The following is a 19,771-nucleotide window of genomic DNA, read 5'->3' as shown; positions in this document are numbered from 1 at the left end:
TTTCACAATTTTCCTCATTTTCCCTCCATTTTTTCCTCTATTTTTCTCATTTTTTTTCCCATTTCCCCCATCTTTCCCCATTTTATCCTTAATTTCCCCCCATTTTCCTCATAATTCCTCCTCATTTTCATAATATTTTTAATTTTCCCCCATTTTCTCCCCTTTTCCCCATTTTTTCCCCATTTCCCACTTTTTTCCTCATTTCCCCATTAATTTCCCTCCCAATTTTCCCTCCTTAATTCCCTGATTTCCCCCTCATTCCCCCAATTTTTTCCATTTCTCCCTTAATTTCTCCGCTTTTTTCCTCATCTCCCCCTTTTTCTCCATTTCCTCCCTATTTTTCCCCAATTTCCCCCATTTTTCCAATTTTTTCTCCATTTCCCTCATTTCTCCCTCGTTTTCCTCCTTCCCAATTTTCCTCATTTCCCATCATTTCCTCCCATTATTTCCCCAATTTCCCCCTCATTTCTTCTGCATTTCCCTTCATTTTTTTCCATTCCTCCTTTCCCCCTATTTTTCCCATTTTTTTTCCATTTCCCCCCATCTTTTCCATTCCACTGTTTCCCCCATTTCCCCCCTTTCTCCTTTTTCCCCCATTTCCCCCATTCTTCCCTCATTCCCTCATTTTCCCCATTTTTCCCATTTATCCTCTATTTTCCCCTATTTTTTTCCATTTTCCCCCCATTTTTCCCTTTTTTCCTCCATTTCGCCCCATTTTTTCCCCTATTTCCCCCATTTTCCCCCATTATTTCCCATTTTTGCCCCCATTTCCCCCCATTTTTCCCCATTTTTCTCCCTTATTTTTTCCATTTTTTCTCCTTATTTTTCCCCCCATTTTTCCCATTTCCCCCTCATTATTTTTCCCATTTCTCTCACATTATTTCCCCCATTTTCCCCCTATTTTTTCCCCATTATTTCCCCATTATTTCCCATTATTTCCCATTATTTCCCCCATTATTTCCCCCATTATTTCCCCATTATTTCCCCATTATTTCCCCCATTATTTCCCCATTATTTCCCCCATTATTTCCCCCATTATTTCCCCCATTATTTCCCCCATTATTTCCCCATTATTTCCCCATTATTCCCCATTATTTCCCCCATTATTTCCCCCATTATTTCCCCCATTATTTCCCCATTATTTCCCCATTATTTCCCCATTATTTCCCCATCATTTCCTCCATTATTTCCCCATTATTTTCCCCATTTTTCCTCTATTTTCCCCCTATTTTTCCCCTTTTTTTCCTTTTCCCTCCCTTTTTTCCCCTTTATTTCTTCTCTTTCCCCCCCTATTTTCCCCATTTTTTCCTCTTTTTTTTTCCCATTTCCCCCCAATTTTTTTCCCTTCTTTTCCTCTATTTTTCCCCTAATTTTTTCCCATTTTCCCTCTATTTCCCCCCCATTTTTCCCCCATTTCCCCCTTTTTTTCCCTTTTTTCTCCTTTATTTCTTCTATTTCCCCCCCCCCCATTTTTCCCCATTTCCCCCCTATTTTTCCCCCATTTTTTCCCTTTCCCTCCCTTTTTTCCCCTTTATTTCTTCTATTTCCCCCCTATTTTTTCCCCATTTTTTTGCTCTTTTTTTCCCCATTTTCCCTTTTTTTCCTGTTTTTTTCCCCTTTATTTCTTCTCTTTCCCCCCTATTTTCCCCATTTTTTCCTCTTTTTTTTTCCCATTTCCCCCGTATTTTTTTCCCTTCTTTTCCTCTATTTTTCCCCTAATTTTTTCCCATTTTCCCTCTATTTCCCCCCCATTTTTCCCCCATTTCCCCCTTTTTTTCCCTTTTTTCCCCTTTATTTCTTCTATTTCCCCCCCTATTTTTCCCCATTTTTTTGCTCTTTTTTTTCCCCATTTTTCCCTTTTTTTCCTGTTTTTTTCCCCTTTATTTCTTCTCTTCCCCCCCTATTTTTTCCCCATTTTTCCTCTTTTTTTTTTCCCATTTCCCCCCTATTTTTTCCCTTCTTTTCCTCTATTTCCCCTCAATTTTTTCCCATTTTCCCTCTATTTCCCCCCCATTTTTCCCCATTTTTCCCCTTTTTTTCCCCTTTTTTCCCCTTTATTTCTTCTATTTCCCCCCTATTTTTTCCCCATTTTTTTTCTCTTTTTTCCCCCATTTTTCCCTTTTTTTCCTGTTTTTTTCCCCTTTATTTCTTCTATTCCCCCCTCCTATTTTTTCCCCATTTTTTCCTCTTTTTTTTTCCCATTTCCTCCCTATTTTTTTCCCTTCTTTTCCTCTATTTTCCCCCATTTTTTCCCCATAATTTTCCCCATAATTTTCCCCATTATTTCCCCCCCATTTTTCCCCATTTCCTCCTCTTTTTCCTCCCATTTCCTCCCATTTTTCCTCTATTTTCCCACCTATTTTTCCTCCCTATTTTCCCCATTTTCCCCCTTATTTTTCCCCCCTTTTCCCTCCTATTTTCCCCCTTATTTTTTCCCATTTCTCCCCCAATTTTCCCCCTTTTTTTCCTCTATTTTTCCTCTATTTTTTTCCCTTTATTTCCTCTATTTTTCCCCATTTTTCCCCATTTTTTCCCCATTTTTTTCCCCATTTTTCCCCATTTTTTTCCCCATTTTTTCCCCATTATTCCCCCATTTCCCCACATCCTCACCACTGTCCCATCCTTGTCCCCGCTGTCACCTCCTGTCCCCCCCCTTTGGTGTCACCGCGGCTTTTGTGGCCTCGCCCGGGGTGGGGGAGGGGCGGGGCTTCTCCTGCCTCAGTTTCCCCAGTCCGGGGTGGGGGAGGGGCCGCTCGTGCCTCAGTTTCCCCAGTCCGGGGTGGGGGAGGGGCCGTTCGTGCCTCAGTTTCCCCAGTCCTGGGTGGGGGAGGGGCCGTTCGTGCCTCAGTTTCCCCAGTCCGGGGTGGGGGAGGGGCCGTTCGTGCCTCAGTTTCCCCTTTCCCGGGTGGGGGAGGGGCCGCTCGTGCCTCAGTTTCCCCAGTCCGGGGTGGGGGAGGGGCCGCTCGTGCCTCAGTTTCCCCGGATCTCGCTAATCCCGGGACGCTCTGACTCAGCCGCTCCTCCCAGTTTAATCCCGATTTTCCGCCCTATTTTCCACCTTTTAACCTGATTTTTCCATTTTTAGAATCATTTTCCCCTGATTTTCCCCATTTTTGGATAATTTTTCCCTGATTTTCCCAATTTTTGGATCATTTTCCCTGATTTTCCATATTTTTAGATAATTTTCTCCTGATTTTCCCCATTTTTAGATCATTTTCCCTGATTTTTTTCCATTTTTAGATAATTTTCCCTGATTTTCCCCATTTTTGGATAATTTTCCCGGATTTTCCCCATTTTTAGATCATTTTCCCTGATTTTTTCCATTTTTGGATCATTTTCCCTTGATTTTCCCCATTTTTGGATCATTTTTCCCGGATTTTCCCCATTTTTAGATAATTTTCTCCTGATTTTCCCCATTTTTGGATCATTTCCCCTGATTTTTTCATTTTTGGATAATTTTCCCTGGATTTTCCCCATTTTTGCCTCATTTTCCCCTGATTTTCCCCATTTTTAGATAATTTTTCCCTGATTTTCCCCATTTTTGGATCATTTTCCCCTTTTTTTTAAATCTTTTTTCCCATTTTTTCCCCATTTTTCCCTGATTTTCCTCATTTTTGCCCCTTTTTTCATGTTTTTTTCCCAATTTTCCCCAGATTTTTCCCTATTTTTGGATTTTATTTCCCAGATTTTCCTCCTTCCTTCCAATTTTTCCCATTTTTGTCCCTTTTTTCATGGATTTGGCCCATTTTAGGCTCATTTTCCCCAATTTTTTCCCATTTTTTTTGCCTCATTTTCACCAAATTTTGCAGCTTTTTGTCCATTTTTCCCTCATTTTCCTCGGATTTTGTCCCTTTCCTCCCCAATTTGCCCATTTTTGCCTCATTTTTCATGAATTTTCCTCATTTTTGCCTCATTTCCCCCGAATTTTCCCCATTTTTTGATATTTTTTCCTGTTTTTTCCTCTTTTTTCCTGATTTTTCTCAATTTTTGCCCCATTTTCCCCCAGATTTTGTCCCTTTCTGCCCCTTTTCTCCCCAATTTCCCCCATTTTCCCCCCTTTTTTTTCCATTTTTGGATCATTTTCCCCAGAATTTCCACCCTATTTTCTCCATTTTCCATGATTTTTTCCCATTTTCCCCTGATTTTCCCCATTTTTTCCTGATTTCCCCAGATTTTTCACCATTTTTTAATATTTTTTCCTGTTTTTTTTCTATTTTTTCCCTGATTTTCCCCAATTTTCCCCCATTTTTGGATCATTTCCCCCAAATTTTCTGCCTTATTTCCCCTTTTTTCCTGATTTTCCCCATTTTTTCCTCATTTTCCCCGGATTTTCCCCATTTTTAATAATTTTTCCTATTTTTTCCTCTTTTTTTTCCCTGATTTTCCCCAGTTTTGCCTCAATTTTCCCATTTTTGATCATTTTCCCCAGAATTTCCACCCTATTTTCCCCCTTTTTTTTCCTGATTTTCCCCATTTTTGCCTCATTTTCCCAGATTTCCCCCATTTTTTGATCTTTTTTCCTGTTTTTTTTCCCTCTTTTTTCCTGGATTTTCCCCATTTTTAGATAATTTTCCCCATTTTTTCCTCTTTTTCCCCTGATTTTTCCCCAATTTTTCCTCCTTTTCCCCCAATTTTGTCCCTTTCTGCCCCTTTTCTCCCCAATTTCCCCCATTTTTTCCCATTTTTGGATCATTTCCCCCCAAATTTTCCCATTTTCTTCCCAATTTTGTCCCTTTTCTCCCCGATTTTGCTCATTTGGGGCTTATTTTTACACTTTTTTTCCCCTGATTTTGCCCATTTCTACATTATTTTTCCCTTTTTCCTCCTTTTTCTACCCATTTTTCCTAATTTTTTTCTGATTTTCCCCCATTCTGCCCATTTTTCCCTCTTTTCCCCTTGATTTTCCCCATTTTTTGGATCATTTTTCCACCAGGAAAGGAGAAAAAAATTACCAAAAAAAAATGGGGAAAATTCAGGGGAATAAAAAATTTGATGAGAAAAATGAGGAGGAAAAGAGGAAAAAATATTTTAATGAGGAAAATGAAGGGGAAAATGGTGGGAAATTGTGAGGGGGAAAATGAGGGGGAAAATGAGGGGGAAAAGGGCGGGAATTTTGAGGGAAAAATGAAGGAAAAAGTGAGGAAAATATAAAGGGAAAATGGAGGGAAACGTGAGGGGAAAAGGACAAGAAGTTTGAGGGGGGAAAAGGTGGGAAAAGTGAGGGAAAATGGTGAGAAATTTAAGGAGGAAAAGTGGGAAATTTGAGGGGAAAATGGCGGGAAACGTGAGGGGAAAACTGTGGGGAAAATGGAGGAAAACGTGACGGGAAAACTGTGGGGAAAATGGAGGAAAAGGGAGGGAAAGTTGAGGACAAAAAGGGAAGGAAACGTGAGGGGAAAAGGGCGGGAAACATGAAGGGAAATGTGAGGGGAAAAGTGGGAAATTTGAGGGGAAAAGTGGGAAATGTGAGGGGAAAATGGCGGAAAATGTGAAGGGAAAAGGGCGGGAAACGTGAGGGGAAAATGGAGGAAAAGGGAGGGGAAAATGGAGGGAAACGTGAGGGGAAAAGGACAAGAAGTTTGAGGGGGAAAAAGGTGGGAAAAGTGAGGGAAAATGGTGAGAAATTTGAGGAGGAAAAAAGGGAAATTTGAGGGGAAAATGGTGGGAAATGTGAGGGGAAAATGGAGGGAAACGTGAGGGGAAAACTGTGGGGAAAATGGAGGAAAAGGGAGGGAAATTTGAGGACAAAAAGGGAAGGAAACGTGAGGGGAAAAGGGCGGGAAACATGAAGGGAAATGTGAGGGGAAAAGTGGGAAATTTGAGGGGAAAATGGTGGGAAATGTGAGGGGAAAATGGCGGAAAATGTGAAGGGAAAAGGGCGGGAAAAATGAAGGGAAACGTGAGGGGGAAATGGAGAGAAACGTGAGGGGAAAATGGAGGGAAACGTGAGGGGAAAAGGACAAGAAGTTTGAGGGGGAAAAACGTGGGAAAAGTGAGGGAAAATGGTGGGAAATTTGAGGAGGAAAAAAGGGAAATTTGAGGGGAAAATGGCGGGAAATGTGAGGGGAAAACTGTGCGGAAAATGTGAGGGGAAAATGGAGGGAAATGTGAGGGGAAAACTGTGGGGAAAATGGAGGAAAAAGGAGGGAAATTTGAGGATAAAAAGGGTGGGAAATGTGAGGGGAAAAGGGCGGGAAACATGAAGGGAAATGTGAGGGGAAAAGTGGGAAATTTGAGGGGAAAATGGTGGGAAATGTGAGGGGAAAAGTGGGAAATGTGAGGGGAAAATGGCGGGAAAAATGAAGGGAAACGTGAGGGGAAAAGGACAAGAAGTTTGAGGGGAAAAAGGTGGGAAATGTGAGGGGAAAATGGAGGGAAACGTGAGGGGGAAACTGTGGGGAAAATGGAGGAAAAAGGAGGGAAATTTGAGGACAAAAAGGGCAGGAAACATGAGGGAAAAATGGCTGAAATATAAGAGGAAAATGATCCCAGTTTTCTCCCAGTGCTCCCAGTTCGGTTCTGAGCTCTCCCCGGCAACCAATGACGTCACTCCCCTCCTCAGCCAATCAGACGACGCAGAGGAGGCAGAGCCACACACACTCTCAACTGTGATTGGTCTTTATTGCTGAGCAGGGGGCGTGGCCTCGGCTGGCCCCGCCCCTGGGGCAGGAACTGCAGTCTGGTAGATCACAACAGGCTGTGGGCGGGGAAAGGGGCGTGGTCAGTTTAAGCCACACCCACATTGCCATATAAGGAAGAAATTGGCTTATAAACCACGCCCCTCCCTGGCCACGCCCCCCTGCTGTCACTCACCACTGGCCGCTCCCTGGGGCGCCCCCTGGCGGCCGCCACGGAGCCAATCACAGCCAGGATTCCCCCGGCCGCCGATGACGTCATCAGCAGCACCTGGGTGCTCAGCAGCACCCCCTGGTGGGCGGGAAATTGGGGGAAAATCGGGGGAAATTGGTTAAAAATTACCAAAAAGTGACACTGAAATTACACCTTAAATTGACCCGAATTTGACCCAAAATATGATCCAAAAGTGGCTCAAAACCAGCCCTAAATTGACGCAAAAATGACCCAAAATTGACACAGAAATGACCCAAAATTGACACAGAAATGACCCAAAAACAACCCAAAATTGATCCCAAAATTGATCCAAAAATGACCCAAAATTGACCCCAAATTCTTCCAAAAGTGACCCAAAATACGACCCAAAACCAGCCCTAAATTGACCCAAAAATGACCCAAAAATGACCCAAAATTGACACAGAAATTACCCAAAAATGACTCCAAATTGACACAGAAATGATCCAAAAATGACCCAAAATTGATCCCAGAATGATCCAAAATTTGATTAAAATCTGACCCCAAATTGACACAGAAATGACCCAAAATTGATCCCAAAATTCATCCAAAAATGACCAAAATGGATCCCAAAATGATCCAAAAACGACCCAAAAATGACCCAAAATTGACCCAAAATGATCCAAAAATGACCCAAAATGATCCAGAAATGACCCAAAATATGATCCAAAACTGGCCCAAAACCAGCCCTAAATTGACCCAAAATATGACCCAAAATTGACACAGAAATGATCCAAAAATGACCCAAAATTGATCCCAAAATGATCAAAAAATTGATTTAAATCTGACCCCAAACTGACACAGAAATGACTCAAAATTGATCCCAAAATTCACCCAAAAATGACCAAAATTGATCCCAAAATGATCCAAAAATGACCCAAAATTCATCCAAAAATGATCCAAAAATGACCCAAAATTAACCCCAAAATGATCAAAAATTGATTAAATTCCGACCCAAAATTGACACAGAAATGACCCAAAATTTGATCCAGAAATGACCCGAAATTGATCCCAAAATGATCCAAAAAAGACCCAAAATTGACCCAAAATGGTCCAAAAATGACCCAAAACTGACCTCAAACTGACCCATAACTGACCCAGAGTGACCCAGAGTGACCCAGAGTGACCAAAACTGACCCAGAGTGACCCAGAGTGACCCATAACTGACCCAGAGTGACCCATAACTGACCCAGAGTGACCAATAACTGACCCAGAGTGACCCAGAGTGACCCAAAGTGACCCATAACTGACCCAGAGTGACCCAGAGTGACCCATAACTGACCCAGAGTGACCAATAACTGACCCAGAGTGACCCAGAGTGACCCAAAGTGACCCAGAGTGACCCAGAGTGACCCATAACTGACCCAGAGTGACCCAGAGTGACCCAGAGTGACCCCAAGTGACCCCGAGTGACCCCAAGTGACCCAGAGTGACCCAGAGTGACCAATAACTGACCCAGAGTGACCCAGAGTGACCCATAACTGACCCAGAGTGACCCATAACTGACCCAGAGTGACCCAGAGTGACCCATAACTGACCCAGAGTGACCAATAACTGACCCAGAGTGACCCAGAGTGACCCAGAGTGACCCAGAGTGACCCATAACTGACCCAGAGTGACCCAGAGTGACCCAGAGTGACCATGAGTGACCATGAGTGACCCAGAGTGACCCAGAGTGACCCAGAGTGACCCAGAGTGACCCATAACTGACCCAGAGTGACCCAGAGTGACCCAAACTGACCCAGAGTGACCCAGAGTGACCCATAACTGACCCAGAGTGACCCAGAGTGACCCAGAGTGACCCATAACTGACCCAGAGTGACCAATAACTGACCCTGAGTGACCCAGAGTGACCCATAACTGACCCATAACTGACCCAGAGTGACCAAAACTGACCCAGAGTGACCAATAACTGACCCAGAGTGACCAAAACTGACCCAGAGTGACCCATAACTGACCCAGAGTGACCCAGAGTGACCCAGAGTGACCCAGAGTGACCCATAACTGACCCAGAGTGACCCAGAGTGACCAATAACTGACCCAGAGTGACCCAGAGTGACCCAGAGTGACCCAAACTGACCCAGAGTGACCAAAACTGACCCAGAGTGACCCTGAGTGACCCATAACTGACCCAGAGTGACCATGAGTGACCCAGAGTGACCCAGAGTGACCCTGAGTGACCCATAACTGACCCGAAGTGGATCCAGGAGTGACCAAAACTGACCCAGAGTGACCAATAACTGACCCAGAGTGACCCAGAGTGACCCAGAGTGACCATGAGTGACCCAGAGTGACCCATAACTGACCCAGAGTGACCATGAGTGACCCAGAGTGACCCAGAGTGACCCTGAGTGACCCAGAGTGACCCAGAGTGACCCAGAGTGACCCATAACTGACCCAGAGTGACCCAGAGTGACCCCAAGTGACCCCGAGTGACCCCGAGTGACCCAGAGTGACCCAGAGTGACCCATAACTGACCCAGAGTGACCCTGAGTGACCCAGAGTGACCCATAACTGACCCAGAGTGACCCAGAGTGACCCCAAGTGACCCCGAGTGACCCCGAGTGACCCAGAGTGACCCAGAGTGACCCATAACTGACCCAGAGTGACCCAGAGTGACCCAAACTGACCCAGAGTGACCAAAACTGACCCAGAGTGACCCATAACTGACCCAGAGTGACCCATAACTGACCCAGAGTGACCCATAACTGACCCTGAGTGACCCAGAGTGACCCAGAGTGACCATGAGTGACCCAGAGTGACCCAGAGTGACCATGAGTGACCCATAACTGACCCAGAGTGACCCAGAGTGACCAAAACTGACCCAGAGTGACCCAGAGTGACCCAGAGTGACCCAGAGTGACCCAGAGTGACCAGCAGTGACCCAGAGTGACCAATAACTGACCCAGAGTGACCAAAACTGACCCAGAGTGACCCATAACTGACCCATAACTGACCCAGAGTGACCCCGAATGACCCCGAGTGACCCCGAATGACCCCGAATGACCCCGAGTGACCCCGAGTGACCCCAGTGACCGCTCACCGAGGCGGCCGGGCCCAGGTTGTAGCACCAGGGGCAGCTGTGGGGGAGGAGCAGCCCCTGCACCCCCATGGCCAGGAAAGACACGACGGCCGCGGTGATGTCCAGTCCCAGCGCGGCCCGAGCCTGCGGCCAGAGTGACCACTGAGTGACCACTGAGTGACCAGCAGAGACTGACCCCAAAATGGCCAAAATCTGCCCCAAAATTGACCCAAAAGTGACCCAAAAATGGCCAAAAAGTGACCCAAAGTGACCTGAAGTGGTTTCAGGAGTGACCACTGAGTGACCAGTGAGTGACCACTGAGTGGACAGCAGAAAATTACCCCAAACTGACCCCAAAATGTCCAAATTTTGCCCCAAAATTGACCCAAAAGTGACCCAAAAGTGGCCAAAAAGTGACCCAAAAGTGACCATAAATTGACCCAGGAGTGACCACTGAGTGACCACTGAGTGACCACTGAGTGACCACCAGAAATTGACCCCAAAATGGTCAAAATCTGCCCCAAAATTGACCCAAAAGTGACCCAAAAGTGACCAAAAAATGATCTAAAATGGACCCATGAGTGACCACTGAGTGACCACTGAGTGACCACTGAGTGACCACCAGAAAGTGACCCCAAACTGACCCCAGGTGTCCCCAGACTGACCCGTCCCACAGAAGGACCTTTGGCCATCGCCGCCAGCGCCGCCCCGGCCACCATCAGCTGTGGGGAGTGACCACTGAGTGACCACTGAGTGACCACCGAGTGACCACCGAGTGACCGCTGAGTGACCCCAGGAGTGACCACTGAGTGACCACTGGAGTGAGTGACCACTGGAGTGACCACTGAGTGACCACTGAGTGACCCCAGACCCACCTGTGACCCAATAACTGACCACAGGAGTGACCCCAGGAGTGACCAATGAGTGACCACTGAGTGACCACTGGAGTGACCACTGAGTGACCACAGAGTGACTACAGAGTGACCCCAGGAGTGACCACAGAGTGACCACAGAGTGACCACAGGAGTGACCACAGAGTGACCACATAACTGACCCCAGACCCATAACTGACCCCATGAGTGACCCCAGGAGTGACCACAGGAGTGACCACTGGAGTGACCACAGGAGTGACCACATAACTGACCCCACAACTGACCCATAACTGACCCCATGAGTGACCACACGAGTGACCACAGGAGTGACCACAGAGTGACCACAGGAGTGACCACATAACTGACCCCAGACCCAGAATTGACCCCAGGAGTGACCCCATGACTGACCACTGGAGTGACCACTGGAGTGACCACTGAGTGACCACTGAGTGACCACTGAGTGACCACAGAGTGACCACTGGAGTGACCACAGGAGGGACCCCACAACTGACCCCAAATCCCCTCCCAGTCCCTCCCAGTTCCCTCCCAGTTTGTCCCAGTTTAATCCCAGTTCAATCCCAGTTTAATCCCAGTTTAACCTGTTTAGTCCCAGTTAATCCCAGTTAATCCCAGTTCCCCTGAAATCTCCCCCAGTGACCCCGAACCCCAAACCAGTATAAACCAGTAACCCCAAACCCCCTTTTAACCCCCTCCCAGTCCCTCCCAGTTCCTTCCCAGTATAAACCAGTAACCCCAGACCCCCCTTTACCCCTTCCCAGTCCCTCCCAGTAACCCCAAACCCCAAACCAGTATAAACCAGTAACCTCAAAACTGATCCCAGTCCCTCCCAGTCCCTCCCAATCCCCTCCCAGTCCCTCCCAGTTTGTCCCAGTCCCTCCCAGTTCCCCTCAATGAACTCCCAATACCCCAAAGCTCCACCTGGTGGCCAATTTGGGAACTGCAGCTTCATCCCAGTATAAACCAGTCCCTCCCAGTTTATCCCAATCCCCTCCCAGTCCCTCCCAGTTTGTCCCAGTCCCTCCCAGTCCCTCCCAGTCCCTCCCAGTATATCCCAGTATCCCCAGTCTCACCACGGGGCCGCTGCCCAGGGGTGTCCCCAGCTGTGCCCCCACGGGGTCTCCCAGGGCCGCCAGCAGGGCCCCCCCCAGGGACACCTGGAGGGTCCCGAGAAGCACCTGCGACACCTGGAGGGGGGTGGGGGAGGGGCTTGGGATGCCCCTCCCCCACCCCTAGAAAAATCCCCAAAAAATCCCAAAAAAATCCCCTCAAAAAATCCCAAAAAAATCCCCCCAAAAAATCCCCAAAAAAATCCCCAAAAAAAATCCCCCAAAAAATCCCCCCCAAAAAATCCAAAAAAATTCCTAAAATCGCCCCTCCCCCACCCTCCTAAAAATAATAAAAAAATTTCCCCAGAAAATCCCCCCAAAAAATCCCCAAAGCGCCCCTCCCCCACCCCCAAAAATGACCCAAATTTGGCCCCTCCCCCACATCAAAGAGAACCGAAATTTGGCCCCTCCCCCACCCCCCAAAAAAACAGATTTGGCCCCTCCCCCACCCCCAAAAGGGCAAAGTTCGGCCCCTCCCCCACCCCTCCCAGTTCATCCCAGTTTAACCCGTTTAATCCCAGTTTCACCAGTTCAATCCCAGTTAATCCCAGTTTAACCAGTTTAATCCCAGTTCAATCCCAGTTCAATCCCAGTTCAACCAGTTTATCCCAGTTTAATCCCAGTTCAACCAGTTTAACCCCAGTTTGATGCCAGTTTTATCCCAGTTTAGTCCCAGTTTTATCCCAGTCAATCCCAGTTCAACCAGTTTAATCCCAGTTTAAACCCAGTTAATCCCAGTTCAGTCCCAGTTCCCCTGAAATCTCCCCCAGTAACCCCGAACCCCAAACCAGTATAAACCAGTAACCCCAAACCCCTTCCCAGTGCCCTCCCAGTACAAACCAGTAACCGCAAATCCCTTTCCAATCCCTTCCCAGTATAACCCAGTATAAACCAGTAACCCCCAATCCCCTCCCAGTATAAACCAGTAACCCCAGATCCCCTTTAAACCCCTCCCAGTCACTCCCAGTCACCCCAAACCCTTCCCAGTACAAACCAGTGACCCCAAACCCCCTCCCAGTCCCTCCCAGTTCCTTCCCAGTAACCCCAGATCTCTTCCCAGTGCCCTCCCAGTACAAACCAGTAACCGCAAATCCCTTTCCAATCCCTTCCCAGTATAACCCAGTATAAACCAGTATAAACCAGTAACCCTGAATCTGCTTTTCACCCCTCCCAGTCCCATCCCAGTAACCCCAAACCCCAAACCAGTATAAACCAGTAACCCCTGAGCCCCTCCCAGTCCCCTCCCAGTCCCCCCCAGTATAAACCAGTAACCCCAGATCCCCTTTAAACCCCTCCCAGTCACTCCCAGTAACCCCCAAATCCCCTTCCCAGTACAAACCAGTAACCCCAACCCCCTCCCAGTATAAACCAGTAACCCCAAATCCCCCTCCAGTTCATCCCAGTGCCTTCCCAGTATAAACCAGTAACCCCAAATCCCCCTCCAGTTCATCCCAGTGCCTTCCCAGTATAAACCAGTTACCCCAAATCCCCTCCCAGTGCCCTCCCAGTAAAAACCAGCGACCCCAGATCCCCCTTTAACCCCTCCCAGTTTATCCCAGTCACCCCAAATCCCTTCCCAGTATAAACCAGTAACCCCAAATCCCCTCCCAGTCCACCCCAGTGCCCTCCCAGTATAAACCAGTAACCCCAGATCCCCTTTTAACCCCTCCCAGTAACCCCAAATCCCCTCCCAGTACAAACCAGTAACCCCCAGTAACCCCAAACCCCAAACCAGTATAAACCAGTAACCCCAACCGTCCTCCCAGTGCCCTCCCAGTACAGACCAGTAACCCCAAATCCCTCTTTACCCCTTCCCAGTCACTCCCAGTTACCCCAAATCCCTTCCCAATCCCCTCCCAGTACAAACCAGTAACCCCAAACCCCCTCCCAGTGCCCTCCCAGTATAAACCAGTAACCCCAGATCCCCCTTTAACCCTTCTCAGTCCTTCCCAGTGACCCCAAACCCCCTCCCAGTCCCTCCCAGTCCCTCCCAGTACAAACCAGTTCACCCACCCCCAGCGCCAGGGGCTCCCCCCAGAGCCGCCCCTCCCCCTTGGCTGGGGGGGGCGGGGGGGGAGGGGCCGCGGCCTCCGCCCCTCCCCCACCCCCGGGCAGGACCCGCGTCAGCAGCAGCAGCTCCGACATGGCCCAGTCTGGACCAGTATAAACCAGTATGGACCAGTATGGACCAGTATGGACCAGTAGGGGCCGGTGACCGCCCAGTGACCTTCCTGGCCCCGCCCACTTCACCCTAAATCCCGCCCAGTTCATCCCAGTTTGTCCCAATCCCCTCCCAGTTCCCTCCCAGTAACCCCAAACCCCAAACCAGTATAAACCAGTAACCCCAGATCCCCTTTTAACCCCTCCCAGTTCCCTCCCAGTTCCCTCCCAGTTTGTCCCAGTTCTCCCCAAATTCCTCCCAGTCCATCCCAGTTCCCTCCCAGTTCCCTCCCAGTTCAAGCCAGTTCCCTCCCAGTCCATCCCAGTTCAAACCAGTGCCCTGAATGTAAGGGCACAGCCTGTGGTGACCGAGAGGGGCGCTAAGCAGCCACTTCCGGGACTACAACTCCCATGGTGCTCCGCGCTCCATAGGCGGACGTTACTTCCGGGACTACGAGTCCCGTCATGCTCTGCGCCCCATAGAGAGCAGATACTTCCGGGACTACTATTCCCATGGTGCCCCGCGCCCCATAGACAGCGGTTACTTCCGGGACTACTATTCCCATGGTGCTCTGCGCCCCATAGACAACGGTTACTTCCGGGACTACGATTCCCATGGTGCCCCGCGCCCCATAGAGAGCGGTTACTTCCGGGACTACGATTCCCATGGTGCCCCGCGCCCCATAGACGGCGGTTACTTCCGGGACTAAAAAAATTTCCCAATTTTGGGGCAAAAAATTCCGATTTTTGGGTTAAAAATTCTTGATTTTGGAACAAAATATTCTCAATTTTGAGGTTAAAAAAATTTCAAATTTTGGGGCTAAAAAAATCCCAATTTTGGGTTAAAAATTTTTAAATTTGGGGCAAAAATTTTCACAATTTTGGGGTTAAAAATCCCAATTTTGGGCACTCAAACTTCACACGCGACACAAATTTGGGGTTAAAATTCTTTATTTTGGGTCAAAATCTTTATTTTGGGGAAGGACAAAAAAAAATTCAATTTTGGTGCCAAAAATTCCAATTTTGGGGTCAAAATTGGCATTTTTGGGGGTAAAATTTGATTTTTTGGGGGTAAAATGGGGATTTTGGGGTGAAAAATGCGAATTTTGGGGTTAAAAATGTCAAATTTGGGTGAAAAATCCCAATTTTTGGTCAAAAATCGGAATTTTGGGTCAAAAAAATCCCAATTTTTTCATGAAAAAAAATCTCAATTTTGGGGTGAAAAATAATCTCAATTTTTGTGTCTAAAAAATCCCAAATTTTTGGTCAAAATTCTCAAATTTTGGGGGGTTAAAAATCCCAATTTTTTGAGTCTAAAAATCCCAATTTTTGTGTCTAAAAAATCCCAACTTTTTTCATGAAAAATCCCAATTTTTGTGTCTAAAAAATCCCAATTTTGGTAAAAAATCCTTCTTTTTTTGGGTCTAAAAATCCCAATTTTTTTCATTAAAAATCCCAATTTTGGGTCAAAAAATCCCCATTTTGGGATTAAAAAAAACCTCAATTTTTTGGGTCTAAAAATCCCAATTTTGGGGTAAAAAAATCCCAAATTTTGTGTCTAAAAATTCCAATTTTTCGTGCTATAAAATCCCAATTTTTGGTCAAAAAATCCGATTTTTTTTTGCTCTAAAAATCCCAAATTTTGATCAAAAATCCTCATTTTTGTGTCTAAAAAGTCCCAATTTTTTCCAATTTCCCAAATTTTGGGGCGAAAAATCCGAATTTTGGGTCAAAATTCCCAAATTTTGAATTTTTTTGGGTTAAAAGCAGCAGGTTTGGGGTTGGGGCTCCCCCAGTTTTGGGTCTAAAAATTCCCAATTTTTGTGTCTAAAAATCCCAAATTTTTGGGTCTAAAAATCCCAATTTTGTGTCTAAAAAAATCCCAATTTTTTGGGTCTAAAAAATCCCAATTTGGGGGTAAAAAAATTTCAATTTTTGTGTCTAAAAATCAGAATTTTTGGGGGTCAAAAAATCCCAATTTTTTTTCATGAAAACATCTGAATTTTGGGTGTTAAAAAACCCCAAATTTGGGTCTAAAAATCCCAATTTTGGGGTCAAAAAATCTCAATTTTTGGGGGGTCAAAAATCTCAATTTTTGTGTGTAAAAAATCCCAATTTTTTCATGAAAAATTCTCAATTTTGGGGGTTTAAAAAAATCCCAATTTTTGGTCAAAAAATCCAATTTTTTTGGGTTAAAAAAAATCCCAATTTTTGGGGCTAAAAAAAATCCCAAATTTTTGATCAAAAATCCGAAATTTTTGGTCAAAAATCCGAAATTTTTTTGGGTCTAAAACCAAATTTTTGGGGTTAAAATTCTATTTTTTGGCTCTAAAATCCTCATTTTTGTGTCTAAAAACCCCAAATTTTTTCGTATTTTCTCAATTTTGGGGTGAAAAATTCAAATTTTGGGTCGAAAAATCCAAATTTTGGGTCAAAATTCCCAAATTTTGAATTTTTTTGGGGTTAAAAGCAGCAGGTTTGGGGTTGGGGCTCCCCCAGTTTTGGGTCTAAAAATTCCCAATTTTTGTGTCTAAAAAATCCCAAATTTTTGGGTCTAAAAATCCCAAATTTTGCTCTAAAAATCCGAATTTTTTTGGGTTAAAAAATTCCAATTATTTGGGTCTAAAATTCCCAATTTTTTTCATTAAAAATCCCAATTTTTGGTCAAAAAATCCGATTTTTTTGCTCTAAAAATCCGAAATTTTGAGTCTAAAAATCCCAATTTTGGGGTCAAAAAATCCCAATTTTTGTGTCTAAAAAATCCCAATTTTGTGTCTAAAAATCCCAATTTCGGTTTAAAAAAATCCCAAATTTTTTCATTAAAAATCCCAATTTTTGGTCAAAAAATCCGATTTTTTTGGATCAAAAAAATCCCAAATTTTGTGTCTAAAAAATCCCAATTTTTGGTCAAAAAATCTGATTTTTTTTTGGCTCTAAATCCCCAATTTTGGGATAAAAAATCCCATTTTTTTTCTCTAAAAATCCCAATTTTTTGTCAAAAATCTGAATTTTTTTGGCTTTAAATCCCCAATTTTGGGGTAAAAAAATCCCAATTTTTTCCAATTTCCCAAATTTTGGGGCGAAAAATCCGAATTTTGGGTCAAAATTCCCGAATTTTGAATTTTTTTGGGGTTAAAAGCAGCAGGTTTGGGGCCGGGGCTCCCCCAGAAGCGCCACCCGCGGCCCCCCCAGGGTGACAATGGCGGGCGGCGGCCAAATGACGTAAGCGGGGACGGATGACGTCAGCGGGGGCGACGGCGGTGACGTCATCGGTGGGCGGGGCGGCTGGAAAGAAAAAAGGGAAAAAAATGGTTAAAAAAGGGTTAAAAAATGGGATTTTTTGGGGATTTTTTTTTTGGATTTTTGGGGGATTTTTTGGGGATAAAAAATGGGGATTTTGGGGGTTTAAAAAATGGGGATTTTTGGGGTTAAAAATTTCAATTTTTGGGTAAAAAAAGGGAATTTTTGGGTAAAAAAAAATGGGATTTTTGGTGTTAAAAATGGGAATTTTTGGGGTAAAAATTTCAAATTTTTTTGAGTCTAAAAAACCGGATTTTTGGGGGTTAAAAATTGGGAATTTTGGGTTTAAAATAATGGGAATTTTAGGGGTTAAAAAATGGAATTTTTTGGGGATTTTTTTGGGATTTTTGGGGTTAAAATTTGGGGGATTTGGGGGATTAAAAAGTGGGAAATTTTGGGGGAAAAAAATGGGATTTTTGGGGGGAAAATTCGAATTTTTGGGTAAAAAAAATGGGGATTTTTGGGGTAAATAATCGAAATTTTGGGGTTAAAATTGGGATTTTTGGGGTTAAAATTGGGATTTTTTGGGGTTAAAAATGGGGAACTTTGGGTAAAAAATTTGGGGATTTTGGGGTTAAAATTTGGGGGATTTGGGAGATAAAAATGGGATTTTTTGTAGTAAAAAAATCGAATTTTTTGGTAAAAAAATGGGGATTTTTGGGGTAAAAAATGGGATTTTTGGGGTAAAAAATTGAATTTTTTGGTAAAAAAATGGGGATTTTTGGGGATAAAAAAATCTGAATTTTTTGCTTTTAAAAACAGGGATTTTGGGGTGAAAAAAATGGGATTTTTGGGTAAAAAATTGGGATTTTGGGGGTTAAAAATGCGGATTTTTGGGGTTAAAAATGGGAATTTTTGGGGATAAAAATGGGGATTTTTGGGTTTAAAATAATGGGAATTTTAGGGGTTAAAAAAGGGAATTTTGGGGACAAAAATGGGGATTTTTTGGTGTTAAAAATGGAGATTTTTTGGGTAAAAAATTGGAGATTTTGGGGTTAAAAATGGGATTTTTTGGGGTAAAAAATTGGGAATTTTGAGGTAAAAATTTGGGGTTTTTTGGGGTTTAAAAAATGGGGATTTTTGGGGATAAAAATGGGGATTTTGGGAGGTTAAAAAATCGAATTTTTTGGTTAAAAAAATGGGGATTTTGGGGGTAAAAAATGGGATTTTTTGGGTAAAAAATTTGGGGATTTTTGGGGTTTAAAAATGAGATTTTGGGGTAAAAAATGGGATTTTTGGGGTAAAATTTCGAAATTTTTTGGGTAAAAAAAATCGGATTTTTGGGGTTAAAAATGGGATTTTTTGGGGTAAAAATTTCGAATTTTTTTGCGTTTAAAAAAGGGATTTTGGGGGTTGAAAATCGGATTTTTTGGGGTTAAAATTTGGGGATTTTTAGGGTTTAAAATTGGGGATTTTGGGGGTTAAAAATTGGGATTTTTAGGGATAAAAAATGGGGATTTTTGGGGTAAAAAATCTGAATTTTTTGCCTTTTAAAAGGGGATTTTTGGGGTAAAAAAGGGTCAAAAAAAATCCAATTTTTGGGTTAAAAAATCCGATTTTTTGTGACTTACCTGGTGCTGGTTTTGGCAGCAAATTCGGGAATTTTTGGGGGAATTTTTGGGGGAATTTTTGGGGTTTTTGGGGCATTTTTTGGGGTTTTTGGGGCCGTTTTTGGGGCCCCGACGGCGACAGCAGCGACAGAGACGCCCCATGAGATCAAAAATCTGCAGGAAAAATGAGGAAAAATTAAATTAAAATTAATTAGAATTAAATAAAATTAAATAAAATTAAAATAAGATTAAAAAATCCCCAAAAAAAGCTGAAAAAATGGACCAAAAATGACCCAAAATGACCCAAAAATTGACCCAAAAATGACCCAAAATGACCCAAATTAAATTAAAATTAAATAAAATTAAATAGAATTTAATAGAATTAAATAAAATTAAAATAAGTTTAAAATAAGATGAAAAAATCCCCCAAAAAGAGCTGAAAAAATGGACCAAAAATGGACCAAAATTGACCCAAAATTGACCCAAAATTGACCCAAATTAAATTAAAATTAAATTAAATTAAATAGAATTAAATAAAATTAAATAAAATTAAAATAAGATGAAAAAATCCCCCAAAAAAGCTGAAAAAATGGACCAAAAATGGCCCAAAATGACCCAAAAATTGACCCAAAATTGACCCAAAATTACCCAAAATTAAATTAAAATTAAATAAAATTAAATAAAATTAAATAAAATTAAAATAAGATTAAAAAATCCCCAAAAAAAGCTGAAAAAATGGACCAAAAATGGCCCAAAATTGACCCAAAATTGACCCAAAATTACCCAAAATTACCCAAAATTAAATTAAATTAAATAGAATTAAATAAAATTAAAATAAAATTAAAATAAGATTAAAAAATCCCCAAAAAAAGG

The 19,771-nt window shown here is 43.8% G+C and overlaps 1 protein-coding gene across 1 annotated transcript; it reads right to left on the bottom strand.

The window, feature by feature from the left end:
* Positions 1-6,606: 6,606 nt before the first annotated feature.
* Positions 6,607-14,144, bottom strand: LOC310920568 (uncharacterized protein). The gene is made up of 6 exons (XM_083880622.1): positions 13,902-14,144; positions 11,853-11,966; positions 10,555-10,611; positions 9,911-10,033; positions 6,814-6,927; positions 6,607-6,697 (listed from the first exon to the last, which is right to left on the bottom strand). The coding sequence occupies exons 1-6, from the start codon at positions 14,031-14,033 to the stop codon at positions 6,620-6,622; spliced, it is 618 nt and encodes a 205-aa protein (XP_083736748.1). The 5' UTR covers positions 14,034-14,144; the 3' UTR covers positions 6,607-6,619.
* Positions 14,145-19,771: the final 5,627 nt, after the last annotated feature.

This window comes from Zosterops lateralis (genome assembly GCF_965231275.1).
Source record: "Zosterops lateralis genome assembly, chromosome: 31".
Lineage (NCBI taxonomy): Eukaryota > Metazoa > Chordata > Aves > Passeriformes > Zosteropidae > Zosterops > Zosterops lateralis.
The sequence above is the reverse complement of the archived record's forward strand: the minus strand, read 5'-3'. Positions and strand labels throughout refer to the sequence as shown.

Coding starts and splice junctions, on each gene's coding strand:
- LOC310920568 (XM_083880622.1), bottom strand. CDS start 14,033: ATGTCGGAGCTGCTGCTGCTGACGCGGGTCCTGCCCGGGGGTGGGGGA. Junction 10,612..11,852: donor CCCTGGGCAGCGGCCCCGTG/GTGAGACTGGGG, acceptor CACTCCCCACAG/CTGATGGTGGCCGGGGCGGC. Junction 6,928..9,910: donor ACCTGGGCCCGGCCGCCTCG/GTGAGCGGTCAC, acceptor CCCGCCCACCAG/GGGGTGCTGCTGAGCACCCA.